The sequence below is a fragment of the Talpa europaea genome (genome assembly GCF_964194135.1).
Source record: "Talpa europaea genome assembly, chromosome: 12".
NCBI lineage: Eukaryota > Metazoa > Chordata > Mammalia > Eulipotyphla > Talpidae > Talpa > Talpa europaea.
Window position 1 is genome coordinate 25,025,982 of NC_140079.1, and position 17,523 is coordinate 25,043,504.

General features: G+C 44.1%; 1 protein-coding gene across 1 annotated transcript; it reads left to right on the plus strand.

Annotated features, from left to right (window-relative positions):
- Nucleotides 1–11,091: 11,091 nt before the first annotated feature.
- PATE1 (prostate and testis expressed 1) lies at nt 11,092–14,315 on the plus strand (the record flags this gene model as incomplete). The annotated part of the gene is made up of 3 exons (XM_084249932.1): nt 11,092–11,143; nt 12,416–12,532; nt 14,182–14,315. 3 exons carry the CDS (start codon nt 11,092–11,094, stop codon nt 14,313–14,315), a joined length of 303 nt encoding a protein of 100 aa, XP_084106058.1.
- Between the last annotated feature and the right edge of the window lie 3,208 nt (nt 14,316–17,523).

Genomic DNA, 17,523 nt, shown 5'->3' on the forward strand with positions numbered 1-17,523 from the left:
GTCCAGGGCACCATGTCGTTCTGTTTACCATCTCTTCATTGTTGCATGACAATGCAATGGAGGAGTTTTATGTCTACCTTGCAGAAGAATCTTTGAGTGGTTGAGTGTCTTGCCCAGGGCCCTGCAGCCTGTGTCAGAGTCCTGCTGCCCATGTCTATTTGAAGTCAAAACTTGGTTTTCTGCCACTTCACTCTCCTACCGCAACAGGCCACACACAGCCAAAAGGACACGGGGTGAGTTAGACAGTAGAGTTCTGGAAAGAGTGGGGAAGGGAGGTCTGGGCCAGAGGTGAGAAACCAGGTGCATGAATGAAAGGGAGTGACAGAGCTGGAACTGGACCTCAGTTATGGTGGTGCCAGTGTGGATCCTCTGGGCACCCTCACAAGGTACCACTCACTTCTGGGCAAACAAAGGGGTGCAGAGTAAAGAGGGGGCAGGCAGATGCCTCTGTGCCTGCATCCAGGCTCAGTTGATTATCTTCTTTGCACACTTTACATGGTTAATAACCTCCCTGACCCACGACATCTTCATGTGTAAAAGCAGTGACAATCTCTTATGCATTGGGGGGGTTTATGAGATAACATGCAAAGTGGCTGGTCTGGTGTCTGGCACATATTTGAAAACACAAATACCTGTGCTTCCCAGCTCACCCACTTACCAGGTGGAAAATCACTCACTCTTCATAGCAATAGGGTCAGGTAGCAGGCGACTGTGGCCCAGAAAAGCTAAGTAAGTTGTTTAAGTTTCTTAGTAAGAGCAGGTGGTGGGATTCACATTCAGAAAAGTCTTCCAGAAGGTGGCTTTTAATACTTGCATCACACGATGACCAGAATATTTTCCTTCCCATTGCCCTCATTTCACCTGCTCATCCCAACCAGGAAAGCAGGGGAACCTGTGGAAAGATAGGCTCTCTTTCTGGGACCTTCCTTCACCTAGAGTGCCAGAACCGGATGGAATCAAGGATTCTAGATAGCTGAGGAATGAAGTGACTTGGGGACTTTGCCAGACCATACTTTGTATGGGATCTTTTTCCTCTTATCTGGTCCATTATGGAAACAGGCCCAAATTACCTGCCTATGGCCTTATTTTTTGTTAGAGCTGAGGTTGCAATCATTCAAGTTCCCCAGATGTCCCCTGTCGCCTCCCCCACTTTCCCACCACCACCACCCCCCAGATGTGGGTTTGGTCCCCAGCCAGAACAGCAGAACCAGACCCGGCCTGGTAAGTCTGGCTGGGGCCCAGAAGGCTCAGCAAAGTCCCACCACATCCCTCCCTCGCCCACAGTTGATTTCTCTTGGGCCGCTTCACTCTCAGAGAACACTGTGGGTGGGTTGAGAGCCCAGGCCTGACTCTGCATCTTGATGTTTGCTCAGGAAAGGTGACAGCATGTAGGCCGGAGATGGTCCCTGCAAATCAGCCCACTATCTCAGTATGAATTCTCTGATGGGGTGAAATCGACTAGACTCTTGCTATTACAATAACTTCCATTACAACAGAAGAACATGGTTTTCTCCCAGTTGGTGATACGTGTATATTCCACACATCTTTTGGGGCAGCCCAGGATGGCATATAAGTAGACATATTCTGAAAAGGGCAGGAGAAGAACAGAGAGTTACAGGTTAGACCAGGGATGTGGCAGAGAATGTGGCTGAGTGCGGAGACTCTTGTCCTTTTAGGCAGAGCCTGAGATGGAAGACTGCCACAAAAGGGGCAGGTCTTCTTCCAGGAGATCTCACACCCACCCCATCCCCAACACTCACATCTTTACAGCAAAAGAGCTGTAACAACCTACTCTACTGGGGCCTCAGTCACCGAATATCAGAGCTGGATGGGAACTGGGCAGTCATCTATGAAAATCCAACCACTGGATAGAGGAGTGATTCAAACTCAGAAAATGGAAATAGGTCTGAGACCATCAGATGAATTAATGTCAGAGCAGGTGGGACTAGAGAACTCTGATTCCAGATCTAGTACTCTTATTGCCAGGTCAATTCCTAAGATTCATCCACCCATCCTTCCTCCTTTCACCTCAACCTTACCTCCAGTGTGACGTAGAGAATAGATTGCCTTGGTTTGGCATGCAAAATCAGGGGCTTTGGCTACACAGGAACCCGAATTCTTTTTGCAGGTGTTGTCAATAAATTCATCACAGGAGATGCATAATGTAACTCTTGATGAATCTGGACATGATGTCAGAGAACCATGGAGTGAGACCAAAGGTGCCAACTAGTTAGGGGGTACCAAGGAGGGCTGTCACTACAGGTGTTGGGGTAAAAGCCAGCACCTGGGCTTTTCCAGCCTTCTCTGGTTTGACTACTGGGATCCCCTCCACCCAAGGCTATCTCTCCCTGAATCCATAGCCCAGACCTTTCAAAGACTGGTTTAAGAGTCATGGAGTTACCAGGAAGTCCTCTTCCTTCTTTCTTTTCAGCCTCAACCTGCAGTTGTGGCTTCTAAAGGGAACAGTGAAATGGACAGTTTCATTGCTGGTAAGATTGGGCACGATTAGATGAGAGAGAAGACCCAAGATCCTGCAGGGGAAAGGAAGGAAGAAGATCTCTCTTTTGGGTCATTTATCAAAACCCAGGTCTTAGTTAAAGGAAAAGGTGCTATTGCTCCCTGACTGGCCCATCTATAGACCCCCGGAGATTCTGCAGCACCCCTTCCTTGCACACCATTCCTGGAGTTAGAGTTTGGTGGAACTACTGGGCAGCAGCAATAGCAGGTTTCCAGGAAGAGTTCTATGGTGGGGAAGGGAATTCACAGCAGCCAGGGGCTCAGGGACCTGCAACAGTAAGCATTGTTCCTGTAGCTCTTGCTTTTCCTGATCAAGACATCATTCCCTGACCCATTGCTTGTTCCCTCTGTCTCCCTGTCAGACTCACCCTCTGTAGAAGACAAACCCAGCATCAGGAAGGCTCCTGGGAGCAGGAGGAACAGAAGCAAATCCATAGATGTTGGGGAAAGAACAGGAAGTTTGACAATTAAGTTCCAAGAGGAATTCAAAAATGGTGAATGAAACAGAAGGGGGCTGAAGATGAAGCTGTGGTTTCTTCCCTAGTCTCCAGTGCTGAGCTATGTCCTGGGTTGGAAAAGGGGCAGTGCACTTACTTGAATGGATCGGAAGGCCCTGCCTCTAGGAGAGTGGGTGTTCTGCTTCCTCTCTCATTTCTACAGCCAAATGTAGGGCCTGGACCTGCATTGGAAAGAAGTAACCCTGCTCTCGAAATAAGACAGGAAAATAGCAACCTCATCCCAGAAAAGGCAGGAGATCTAAGTGAAGCAGAGATGGGAGCCAGCTTCAGATTCCACATTTTCTTTGCTTATTCAACATTCTTCATGTGATGCTTACAATTCCCCCAGTGAACTCTGATATCAGGCTTTGCCCCACACCCAAATGCTATGTTCGAGGCCTTGATGCAGCCAAACCACATAACACTGGGCATGTAAAAGGTTGCAGGTGAAGGTAAGGAACTAGCTTACCTCAGATTTTAAAAGCATCTGATAAAAAATGGAATTGGAGACAAGTTCACTTATCATTCAAAAACATGTCCAGCACAAGCTGTGCCGTGTCAGATTATTCCAAGTGGTCAGCCCGTCACAGGATGGGGAATCTAAGAGGAATGTGCCCATCAGTTCACAAATGGAGAAATTGGAGGCAGGGAAAATAGGGGTAAGAACTGATAGTTTGTTCTGCAGCAGCGCAATATTACCCATGTGAACATAAAGAATGAGGTAAGTTCAGGAAACCCAGACAACTTTTCAAAGGTTGCAGAGTTTCAGCTTAAAGAGTATGAACATTCCAACGTGTTTTTTTCCCCTTCTTTCATCCTCCTCTCTCCCTTCCTTCTGCCAGGTTATTAAGCCCTCTTGTTCTTAAGTCTCTTTTTTTGTTGTTTTTTTAAAGATTTATTTATTTATTTATACAGGCACTGGGTACAGTCAGAAGCGCGGGAGGGTGAGAGAATTCACCAGAGCCAGAGCGGGGAACAGAACAGACAGACTGATGAAGTACACTGCTGAGGGGAGCAGCGGGCAGCAGGAGAGGTCTGCGCGCCATGTGGGACCCTCCTCTGGTGGCCGGGGAGCAGCCGGGGATCGAACTGGCGCTGCAGAGGCTGCGGGCAGCTTTGCAACCCAGCGCTCAACCGCTGTGCTTAACCGCTGCGCTTAACTGCTGCGCCACTGGGGAGGCCCTTGTTCTTAAGTCTCTTAACTAAGTTATATTTGGATCACATCTATGGATATAACCCAGGCCCAAGACTCAACCTTTGTAGACCTGCTGTTCTTCTAGTTAGTGGCTTTGCTTTAAAAAAAAAAAAAAAAATTACCACCTCTATGTAAATAAATTATAAAATGCATCTCTTATTTTACAACATTTTTATTTTCTTATAAATACCTGATTCCAAGAAAGAAGAAACAGGAAAAGTGCTGTTTCCTCTTCCTTGGAAGCAGGTGTAAAACTCTGCTGACTCAGCAAAAGTCAATAAACTGAAAGTTAAGATATTATGAAGCACTGGTTTCTGCAAGGAAAGCCGGAGAGGTTGATCAGCGTGTAAGACCAAGGAAGAGTAACTGTTCCTAAAGGTAAACTAAAACTCAAGGAAAAAAACAGAACAGACCTACTTTCATTATGAGAAGGGGACAAGACAGGCGTGAAGTTTATTAGTTAAGAAAATGTTCTTAAGAACCACGCATTTTGTGTTTGAATCCTTGCTGAATCCCTTAGTAACTTTGTAATCTTGGGCACTAGTAAGTTCTCTAAGGCTCAGGTTCCTCAGTGGTAAAATAGAGACAATAATCATATCTCCTCCATAAACTTGTGATGCATAAATGAATGAATATATATATAAAACTATCAGAGCAGGGCCTTCCTGGTGGCGCAAGGGTTAAGACACAACCTATGAAGCAATTCGCAGCACTGCAGTTCGATTTCCGGCCAGCCAGGGAGCAATCCACATGGCACAGCAGACCTCTCCTGACTTGCCCGCTGCTCCCCTCAGCAGTGTACTTTGGTCAGTCTGCCTGTTCTGTTCCCTGCTCTGTCTCTGGTGAATCCTCTCACCCCCACACCTCTGGCCTGTACCCCATAGCTCTTGTATGCATAAATAAATAAATCTTTAGAAAAAAACTATCAAAGCAGGTCCAGCATACATCTAATATTACTAATTAGTTTACGGTGGGCTGGGCAGCATGAAGGATGGTTCCAGAATGCACACACAGTGTGAATTGCTGTGGAATTCTGGCAGTAGCCAGAGAAGCAAGATCAAGCTGAATTAGACAATGAGACCATGTCCTTACAGGAGAATCACGTTTATGGAGTTCTGATCTAGAGCTGAGTGCTTCCAGGGGCTCACCTGTCAACTGTGCTGAGCCCCTGGGCCCCCTGTGGTTCCTTAAGAAATTTGAAATTTGGTATTATTATGCCTTTTGTAGATGATTTTTCACAAATGAAAGAGCTGAGGTTTGAACTAAAATCTATCTGATTCTGCTGCTTATGTTCTTACAATTATGGGTACAAGTTTATACATGAGGCAGCAGTGATGCAGACTTTGTCCTCCAAAAGGAAGTCAGGATGAGGGCACTAGAGAGGAGAGTGGTCTTGCAAAGAAAGGTGGTCTTGCAAAGACCAAACAGGGGAAGGAAGAGTACAAGGGATTCTGGTGATGGTTCACGGGTGAATTGGTGGTGGGAATTTTACAGGGACTGCGCCTTAGGGGAGAAAGCAAACATTGTACAAAAATGAACAATGATGTAATACACACACACACACACATATTAAAAAAAAAGAAAGAAGGAAAGGAGACCAATCCAGACTCTGCCTCTTGGGGAAAACACCTGCCTTTCTAGGCCCTATCAGGAGAGGGAGACCAGCTGCAGACTTCCAGGGAATCACCTATTTTTGTACCCTTCAGCTGTTGTTTCTCCTTGAGGAGTTTTCTTCCTTAGGTCTCCTTACTGACTCCTACCATGCCACCCTCTTACTCCCAGCTTTTACTCCTCTCTCTGAACCTGAGAAGGACAGTTATTCCCCCAAACTCTAGGAGTTGGTGACTTCTGTGAGAGCTCCGTTTCTTGGGGGGAAAAGTTGAAAGTTCTGGAAATAATGCCTAGAGACAGTGACTAAGGAAGGATGGAGTTCAGTGGACTAAAACCCTTGGGTTCCATGGACTGGAATAAGGGTTAGGACAGACAGTGCAAGAGCTGTTTTATAACAGTAAGTTATTTTATATGCATTACCTCATCTGTTCCAGCCATTCCCCTGTGAGGGAGATAACGTGCTGGCCACGTTAGGGACGAGGAAACAGAGGTCTGAGAAGGAGTGACTTGAGGGGACTGAAGAGCCGGAGAGCCCTGTGCTCTCACACACTCTCCTGAACCTTAAACGTTGCCTCAAGATGGTGTTTATTACCTTTACACAACCTGATCCCTCTCTCTCTTTCTCTCTCTCTCTCTATATATATATATGTATGTATATATGTATGTATGTTTATATACACACATATATATTGTCGTTTGTTTTGTCTGTTTGATTTCTCCCCTCAGATGTAATCCCCATAAAATTCCCACCACCACATCACCCATGAACTGTCACCGCAGTCCCTTGTGCTCTTTTCACCCCTGTTTTGACACTTTTCGCTCCCCCTCCCGTGCTTTATGTCTCCAATTTACAATTTGCCTGTTAGTTTCGTCTCTTTTTTCCTGACTCCTTCTTCAGACTCCCTATATTGCTCCAAAAAGTGAAACCATATGATATATATTTTTTTCTTTCTGACTTATTTCTAGCTCATGGATATATTGCTGCAAATGGCACAAGTCCATCTTTTTTGATTGCTGAGTAGTATTCCACTGTGTATGTATACCACATCTTCTTGATCCATTCCTCTGTTTGGGGGCACTTAGGTTGCTTCCATATCTTAGCTATTGTAAATAGTGCTGCACTAAACATAGGAGTGCAGGTTTCTTTTCAAATTAATGTTTTTGCATATCCTTTGTCTGACCCACTCTTTATGGCAAACCCACTGACTGAGAAGCAGAGAGAGGATGAGTGGAAAGAAGTGATCCTCTTTATTTCAGGGGTGCAGTGACTCAGCAAGAATATTTCCAGAAATCTAAGGCTGAAGTTTTCTAACTGCCTTTGTACTTAAGGGGTGTGCCCAAACACAATAGCTCTCAGTGATTTGGACAGACATCAGTGTCACCTTAGAGAGGAACTTTATCCTCTTTTTTAACTCTTCAGGGCTCCTGTGGACACCAGAAATTAGTGTTATTTCCCTAAATTGTTGCAGTTACTAAGAAAGCAATCTGATAAACTAATTCATATTAAGATGTTATTGACACCAGATCCCATAAAGGGTATTCTGATTTATTTAGTGCACGTTTAGTGGTGACCTCAACATTCCAGGAGCTTCATATTAGAAACATGAGACTGAAGGACCGTGATTGTTAACTCAAAAGAATGACTCTGATGATGGATGGTCCAGTTCTATAGATGCTATAGCATCTGGATCTCCTTGTAAAATAATAATAATAAAACAGCTCCACATATTATGTATTTATTATGTGTCAGGAGCTGGGCTAGATTTTATATGTATTTATAAAGGCCATAACTTCATTCATATCCCCATCTTCAGATGCCAGATGAGGCATAGATACCTTACATGAGGCATCACTTCTAGTAAGTGGCAGACTTGGGATTCATACCTAACTCTGTTTAGCTCCAAGCACTAACTTTATTTACTTTATTAAGAGAGAAGCAGCTCACCAAGGAGAAGGCAGCCCCTTTGTGAGGAGGCTCCTTTGGGGTATCCTCTGATAAGAGGATAAGGAGTGGGGAGCTCTTCCATGTAAGTTATAACACCAGGGCTGGTGTTTGAAAAAGGCCAACTATGTAGCTTTGTTCTATTTGCATTTTATGCCAATTCAATGATCTTATTTATCCTGGGTGTGGGGGAAGTGCTAAAAAGAGACCCCAAGAGATGGCGCTGAATGGTAGGAGCTGGGACAGAAGACAGAATGGTAAACCACTAGCAAATAGTGAGAACCAAAATATAAATTGAGAATTGAAACCCAGAAAAATATTAATGATTTGAATCATGCCCCATTGTGCCTGAGATACTAAAATGTTAACTATTTCATCAGTTTTGAAATTATGGACACCCAGGTACTTGGGTGGACCCAAACAGAGGTCCTCAGCGGAGGACTTCTCTTTGGGGGAGGAACTTTTCTGGGATGAAGAGGGAAGTGTGGAATCTTACTTTCTTCCAAGAATTTCACATTCTTATACTATGTGCGAGAAATCCTTAAGGATTTCTAAGACTCGGAGAGGGGCTGTGTCCTCTTTCTCATCTTGGATTTCAACATTTAGGCACATGTGTAAGTCTTTGGAATTGCAAGAGCTATTATTTTTCTTGAGTATGTCTAAATGTACTAAGTGTACTGTTGTCCACTCAGTCCTCCCGCGTCCACCTCTAAGGCCTAAAGTTACAGTGTCACCTTGTTCCAGTGCTCTTACCTTTATTCACCTGAGTAGGCTTTTCACCTCTCATCTGTTGCTCATTTAGACTTTAATGATCAGAAACGATCTCAGGCCAAGGCCCCAAGAAGATGATGTTCTCTGCCTCCTCACCCGTGGGCTGGATACCAGGCTGTTCCCGGCCCCAGGCTTGTCAGGATTACATGCCTCTGAGGTACTGTCCACAACCCACCTCCCCCAGGTCTGGAGTGACATGTACTCCCAGGAAGACACCCCCCCCACACACACACACATTATTGTCCCTCCTTGGGAATGGGCGGGGATCCCTCTTGACTTATCCAGATACTTGGGTCATGACCAGGGTCTACACTTCTCCCAGGGCCTCTTCTTCTTGACTTTAGCTATACAACACTCCCTTCTGCGTTTTTTATCATTTTATTCCTTCCCCTGGGTCTTCTCCCAGGTTGAAGTCTTTAAAACCATCTCTCTTTGTAGCTCCTGAATCTCTCTTCGTTCATTCCTCCTAGCAGCTCTGTGATAGCAGCCCTGCAGGACTCCAAGGAGCAAAATCAAAGCTCTTTTTCTCTAAGAGAATGGCTACATGCCTCCATTTCAGCAGATTAAGTTTAACAAATACTAACAAATTGAGAAAATATGGCTCCAGCTGAACAACATCAAGGCCGTAGCAAATTCAGTAATAGTAGGGACAGAGGAGGGAACAGTAGTGATATTATGAGCCCAGAACAGACTGGACTCTGCGACTGATTTAATGTGAAATGAGAGAGGATAAACTGAAGATAAGGCTGATTTTATTCACACCAGGGTATGGAACACACAGGAGGAAGAAAGAACATTTAAGTCAACACCTGAATTTGAGTTTCCTATAAGGGAGAGAATGGGAGATGTACAAGATGTACAAGAGACAATTGGCATTTCTACAGGCAAAAGTTGAATGGGCCTGTCTGCAGAGGGAGCTACCCAGAGTGGGCACTGTCCACCCTGAGAGATTTCCAGGACCCCAGGCTTCTCCACAGTGAGGCAAGGGGCCAGCTGTCTCTTTCTTCCTGAGACTGTCACTGTCCACTGTGTCCGAGATCTAGGTCCCTGGTTACTTCAAATGCCCATGATGTCTTCTCCAGTCCTCTGCTGAGCAACTGTCTAGGGAATTGTAATTCTGAGAGGGATTCCCAGAAAATGCTAGGGGTGATGAGTCTTACAGTAGAAAAGAATACACACAGAACCCCCCAGAGACTCTTCTTTTAGGTTCTTTCTTGTCTGCAAATCTGCTCTTTTATGTCCCTCAAAAGGGTAGACTCTGGTTTTATCTAGTCCCTGCCACCCAGAGCTGTGCAGCCGCCCAGTACTTTCCTAGAGAAAAAAAGATAGGTTGTTTGGATCCTTCCTTCAAACCCTGATCTAGAAGAAACTGTTCTCTTCCTGCGGGCTCACTGGTATAAACCCCATAGGTATTGGGAAAACCCCAGGGGCCTGAGGTTCTTCATCTTGCAGACCCTTCTAATCGTGTCGGGGACCTGTCCAAACTGAGATCTCTTTCCTCAAATCCTGGCACTGACCACCAGCCCTATCAACCTATTCAAAAAGTTCATCATGTGTGGTTTTCTTGATTCTCAATGACTTTCAGGATGTTTGGCAGTATTCCCTGTGGAGAGTAGATCTATTTCTTTTAAAAATAATGATAACTATAAGACAATAAAAATAAATCAAAACAAAACAAATAAAAAATAACGGTAACTGATTGGAGAGTGAATTTTCTTTTAAGAAGCATTTTTATTGATCTGCATGATAACTTCAGTGATGCAGACCCACAATCTTAGGTCGTAATCTAAGCACCTTCTAATCACACAGAATGACATAATTGAGTGACTACATAGTCACTCTCAGGGTTAATGTAAACTTCTCCCCTGTCTTGTTCCCCACCCATCTGGCCTGACAGCAGGTGGGAAGGACCGGTTTCCCTGCTTCCAGGAGAGGTCATGTCAAACCACTCCTAGCATGATCTAACATTCCCCATCAGGAAGCAGTTTTCTCCCCAGGCCTCGACTTCTACTCTAAGGGTTTGCTTCTTTCCAGTATGGTGCAGTGGAAACTTGACAGAAGCAAAGTCGCTGAGCCTCTTTCCACCTCTCTTCCCCATGTCCCTAAAAGGAAGCTTTTTCGAGGTTCTGTGCTCAACTTTCTCTCGCCCTTTCTACATTCTGGCCATCTGCACCCACACATCCTTTCAGCTTTAATGAGCGTGGCAGTGTAGGTGACTCTGAATCCTACCCCTCCTGACTTTCCTTCTTATCCCTCCCCGCTTCTCCCCCAGTGTGGGGTCATGAGAAGACCACAGAATGTGGCAACAAAATCCTGTGTGGTAGGGTGGTGGGACTGGAATAAATCAGGCTCAGACCTTACCTGGCCAGCCCCTCTCCCCATCCCCCTGATTTTCCCAAAGGAGAAATTATAGGTCACAGATCTCCCTCAGAACAGGTATCCTTTAAAGGACTTCCTCAGTGTCCCCACCCTTAGCCCTTCCCGGGGAAGCCCAGCCTGGCAGGTGTATAAATAGGCACATTGCTGCCTCTGCCTTTCTTGGTTTTTCTCCTTCCAAAATGAGCAAGTCCCTCCTGCTGGGAGTCCCCATCCTGCTCTGCTGCTTTGGAGGTGAGTCTCTAGGTCCAGCATGTGCATGCAGTGTCCTGGTGTGCTGCAGGCCTCGCACAACAGAGGTCCTCTTATGGGAGGCATGTGGTAACAGAGGCTGTCATGCTAACGCCACGCTTCCACCCACAACACATCACGCCTTTTGCCTAAACCTTCTGTCCTCCCCTTCCAGCTGGAAAGAGGTGGGTTCTAGAGGAATCAAGAGGGTTTTCCTACAAGCTCTGAGGTGGGGATTGTAAAGTGAGGTCTGCACAGAGAATATCTTTTTTTCCCCACAGTACTATCTGGAGCATTTTTGAGCAGGGATCGTTCAGGTGAGCGGACATGGATCAGGGGCGTGGCAGAGGAAGGGGGCGGAGGGAGGAGAGATGGGGGAGGTGAAGGGGGGGCAGTGGGGGCTGAAAGGAACTCAGCAACCTCTTCCCACACGATGGGTCTGGATGGGAGTGAATTTTAAGTTTGGCAAATACTTGAGCAGCAGTTGACAAGGCTGGGATGAGAATAATAAAGAACAAGAAAAAGGGAAAGAAGGAAGTGGAATGTTGGTTTCACAGGCACCAACTAGCCAGGTCCCAAGGCAGCAACTCCATGTATCTCTGTTGCTCCCCCCCATTGCCGTTTTCCAGACATGCATGGGTAAGAGTGACACATAAAGTCAATTGAAAAGAAGGGATGAAAACCAGAAAAAAGTGGGGGGCATTTATTCTTCTCTGATCTGTGCTGCATCTTCTAGGGGTAGTTAGGGAGTCTGAGAGACACTAGAGAAATGAAAAGATTTGAAAGAGGGAAGAGGGGCAGAGATGCTGAAATCAGTGGCTAGGATTTGTGGGGGGGACACACAGGTTCTGGAGTGGCCCCAGTTAGGAGCTCCAAATGGACCTGCAGTCATTGCAAGGATTGCGGTGGCTCTATGCAAGGCTAAATCTCAGGCAAAATAACACATTTGTTTTTGTTTTCTTAGCCAGCGCAGCCCAGATACTACAGATTAAAGAAGAGCAGATTCCTCGTGAGTACTGAAGGACCTGGTCTGTCTTGATGTCGTTCCTCTTTATCTTAGCCCTCCACCTTCCTTCCCCTTGCCATTTTTCAGGCTTACACTTCTGAGACCATAAACTCCAGGCTGTCTCTGGGGGTGACCTATTTTCATAGAGACACGTGCTTACCGGCTCTCTGACACAAGCTGGCAGTAACCCAAGGAGATGGGGACCCTTCTTCTGGCCATAAGAAATCTGCTCTCACGTCTCTCTCTCTATTCTCTGGCCCAAATTACAGACATTATTCAGTGTCGGATGTGTCACTTCCAGTTTCCAGGAAAGAAGTGTTTGCGGGGCAGAGGAATATGTAGAGCAACAGAGGATGAGGTTTGTGCAACTGTGAAGATTTTCAAAGGTAGGTTGTGGGCTTGGGGGGAGTGGGGGGTGGTGGTGCAGAGGGCAGAGGAGATGGACAGAGGCAGCCAGCCATAGTGAGACAGAGGGACCTTGACACAGACACATTCATACAGAGGTGTGAAGCTGTATTCCTGAAATTTACACAGTGTTATAAACCAATGGTAAATCAATAATTTTTTTAAATTAAGATAAAAAATACATGAAATAAAAATAAAAAGAGATACTTGACTTCACTATAGGCAGTGTCAGTCCTGGGATGACTGACACTTGCCACCATCAAATGCCATAATGAGAAATTGATGGAGGTGCACACTAAGGGCTAAGGCTGTATAGCCCAGGGCTAGTATTTTGCAAAGCCAGAGGAAAACAAGGAGACTAGATTAAGGTTTAGAGGAAGGGACTATGGTCAGTGGCTAACTTTCTGCTGGAAGCAGAGAAGGCAGCAGCTCCTTGTATTTGTCCCTGTCTGGACATCCTTGTGGGTGGTTTTATTTTTTTTTTAATTTTTTTAAAGATTTATTTATTTTTATACAAGAATTGGGGTACAGGCCAGAGATGTGGGGGGGGGGGCGGTGAGAGGATTCACCAGAGACAGAGCAGGGAAACAGAACAGGCAGACAGACCAAAGCACACTGTTGAGGGGAGCAGCGGGCGAGACAGGAGAGCTCTGTCCCGCCATGTGGGCCTCTCCCTAGTGGGCCAGGAATCGAACTCGTGCTGCAGTGGCTGAGGATTGCTTCATAGGTTGCGTCCCAACCTCTGCGCCACCAGGGGGGCCCTGTGGGTGGTTTTAAACTGTGGAAACAGAAGTTCTAACTAAAATCTTCAATTAAGAGGGCACCCTTCTCCCTGGTCTCAATTAACTGCAAGCTAAAAGTCAGTACCCCACTGTGAAGAAGCTGTGTGCACAAGAAAACTGCTTCCAGACAAATCAGTAATTGCAAAGACACAGACATCAAGGTTTAGGATGTGGCTAAAATGCCCAGTTCCCAGAAGTTAAGGCTCTCAATAAGGTGGATTTTAGTCACCCTTTTTGTTTTCCTCAAACCATGTATAACATCAAGTAGATACATTAATCAGACCTCTACCCAAATTTCCTTTACCTGCAGAACTTCTTGAATAACTGTATATAAATCTCACTGAAGATCTCAAAATTGGGGCAGCCTTCCCAGAGCTATCTGGAGGTTGCTCCCGGACTCAAGTACCCACTCTTGATTGATTAATAAACTCAATCATTTACTTGCCTGGATTTATCAGACAGCAAACAAAAGATCAGTGGATGCTGTCTTAATGGCCCTTGATGGGTAAGACTAAACACCATGATTTCTCTGTTTTCCCACCCTTCATGCTAAGTCATCCTTTGGCATCTCTAACCCTACATAAACCAGTGTTAAGATTCTCAATGGAAACATCAAATTCTGGTAATCACTGCATTGCAGTCGCCACTTCCTCCCCCCACCCCTCTCCCAATAATTTTTGTAAATTATGCTGAAGTTGTTTTTCTTTTGAGAAGCCCTCCAGCTTGCAACATCTTCCAGTTCTTCGCATTTGAAGAACAGAGTTTTGAATCACACAAGTTTGCTTTTTTATCTTGGGATGGGATGGAAAGAAGTTTCTTTGCTGATCTGTTTCTTCTCACTTCTGCAGATGATGGTACTCCATGGTTAACCTTCATGGGCTGCTTAAAGAACTGTGCTAATGTGAACAGCATAAACTGGAAAACCTATTTGGTGAACTTCCGGTGCTGCAGAGGCTATGACCGGTGTAATGAATACCTCTAAATATTGTGGGTCTTTGTGTGGTTTCAATCTCTGAGCCTCATTGCTATCTTGACCTCTTCACAATGATTTCTTCTAAAAACATCTCAGATCACAGGCCTATGGCTCTGCCTTCTGATTGTGTAAAAAACAGCACTCTCCTTTTTTAGATTCTTAATTTTAAAACCCGAGAGAAGGAGGGAGGGTATGTGGGAGGTGGGGGAATTGGAGGATGGAGAACACTTAGAGAGCAAGATCAACATATCCTGCAGGTTGTCACAAAATCAAGAGCGTTCAGTGTGTACCTAAGTTGCTTCAGAAATAGAAGATAAGTCAATTCTTTTCCCTACTTCTTCCTTCCTTCTGTGGCAGAATATGTTCATATTTTTATTATTTATTTCTCTCTGTATTGTCTTTCTTATCCCAGTCCAATTAAAGCATATAACCCTGGCCTCTTGGGGAGGAATGGGGAAAAGTGAAAAGAGATGACTTGGGTCTTCTTGAATGTTGTTCACCCAGAGTGAGAAGGGTAGAATGTAGAAAGGAATTTATACCGGAACCAGGAAGAATGATTTTCTACCTTCTAGAATGAGATTCTCTTTAGTGTTAAGGGTCGGAGAGTAAGAAGCGAAATATCTATGGGATTCTAGAGAGAGTGCTTGCACCTGCCTCCGTGACAAACTCGCAGAAAGGCATTGATCCGGGGATAGGGAAGACCTGCAGGGTCTTTCCAAAGAGATGACACCAGGAGCAGCTGCACAAATATTTCCATGTCTGAAGCACAGAGGTAATTAAGATCTGTGGGATCTGAGGAAGCCAGGTGAGTCTGATCACTACACGTCAACAGCAGCCTCTATGGAGAGTCGTCCCACGGACCAGATGCCTGTCCCCACACCCCATCTCTGTCTCACACTTCTTATATATATAGTGAAAGGTTGACTGTTTTTCTATTTAGAATTGAGACAGAGACATCTACCACTTGTAATTATCATCACTCTACAGGTCCTAAGAAGTACAAGGCATGGTAGAAATATAAAAGGAGAATAAACACTTAAGAAAGAGGTAAATTACATCACAGTAATTCCCCCATGAATTATTGAAATATTGGGACCCAATGCTAATATCTCCATTCTGCCCATATAAACTAATTATCCCATCCTGAATAGGAAAATCTCCTATTTTCTACTTCTGGGTATGCTTAAGTATTATATTCATCCAAACATTATATAATTAGGGGGAAATACCAGCATGCACACAGTGCAAATATTTAAAAATTAAACCATATATTAGAATATTTTATCTATTTGTGCAAATAAAATATGGTAGAAACAAATAAGCATTCATAAGTCTGGGGGTCAGGAGGGTCTCTACCAAACCTGGGATAATATTATATATGTTTATATAATCACAAAGCTAAAAATTAAATGTAATGGTCTGCAAATTCTAACACATAGGAAAGTTAACATGTTAAAAAATAATTTATCAATCTAAGTCAGTGAAAAAAAATTTAGGAATTACTTTTTGTCTTTTCATAGAATATTATTTTTTGTTAGGAAAACCATAGTGAAGATTTGAAACACCTCTCTCCTTGTCATTTTTCCGTTGTCGGGCTGTGCCCATAATTGAAAGACACTCAGTTTCCTATAAATGAGTGCGTTGACACTGTGGAGAGCTGTGTGGAGATTTCTGGACCTACTAAACACAGAGCTTCCATATGATCCAGCAATTCCACTCCTAGGTATTTACCCAAAGGACACAGAAACATCAATTCCAAAGAACACCTGCACCCCTATGTTTATAGCAGCACTGTTTACAATAGCTAAGCTTTGGAAACAACCCAAATGCCCAAAAATAGATGACTGGATCAAGAAGATGTGGTACATATATACCATGGAATATTACTCAGCATTCAAAAAAGATAAACACATGCAATTTGCAGCAACATGGATAGCGCTGGAAGGGATCATGCTCAGCGAAATAAGCCAGAAAGAAAAAGAAAAATACCGGATGGTCTCACTCATAGCAGGAATCTAGAAAACTTAAATAAGGGACCAGGAAAATGAATAACTATAAGAAAGTGAAAATCAAAATCAACAAAAAACTATGAACCAGAGACACTTTTAGGGGGGCGGGGGCGGGAGGGGAGGGATTGGGGTCAGAATGGGGGGGGGCTGCAATTGTATGGGGAATATAAAAATAAAATTTATTATTTAAAAAAAAACTACATATGCATTGTATAAAATTAGAGAGTAAAGACACACACAATAAAATTACTTTTAACATCTTAAAAAAAAATAAAAAAAATAAATGAGTGCGTTGAATCCAAGATGACATCGAGATATTCACATTGAAATATATTTGAGTTCGGGTGGTAGAGTGACTCACGTGCCCGAAGACAGAACGATTGGCAAATACTCAGTCAAATGCCCCTTCTGATATATTTGCTTTTGATCATGAGAGCAAGGTAAGAGGCATAGAAGCACAGTAGCCCCGTGAACAGGAGTAGCTGTGCTTGGTAAGTGGTGACAGACACACTAACTCTACTGTCTGGGATGTCACAAGTCAGTCTTCTAGTTCACATGACTTTCTCAAGTCTGCTGTTTAAGACAAGCTCTTCCTAGCACCCCCGCCAAATGCTCTTCTACTTTCCTCCCAAGGATTTCTCCCCTTTTGTACCTATCTCTTCAATTTGTTTTCTCCTAACCTTCCCTCATAACCTTGACCAGGAAAATAGCTTTATTGCCTTTACCAGAAACTTTAGAACTCTGACATTAGCCCAAGTTTAGCATCAGAATTTAAGAGTAAGAAAGATTGCCAGGAGGTATAGAGAACAAAAGAGAGGAATTTAACCAGAAGGTAGAATTAGGTTTTTGTGGTCTATGGCTTTACCTTTTCCCATGAAGGACACACTGACATGGGACCGAACAGAGCTTTTGCAGATAGACCTAGTGGAATGGAGAAGAGGGTAGGGTCTAGGTTTTGAGAAATGGAAAAATGATATTGTCATTGGGTATGAGAAGGACAAAGATAATTAGAAGAAATAGTTTAAGAATCTTAATTATTTTAATGGTATTCATCTGTAATCAAGACATCTGAATTCTATCTTCATTTTTTTCATCATCACCTGGAACTTTTTCTCCATGTTTCCTTTGAATATCAAGGTTTCTATCAGGATGATTACAAAAGTCTTTGTTATTGCAGCATTGTGTTTCTCTCAGGAGATCATGGAATA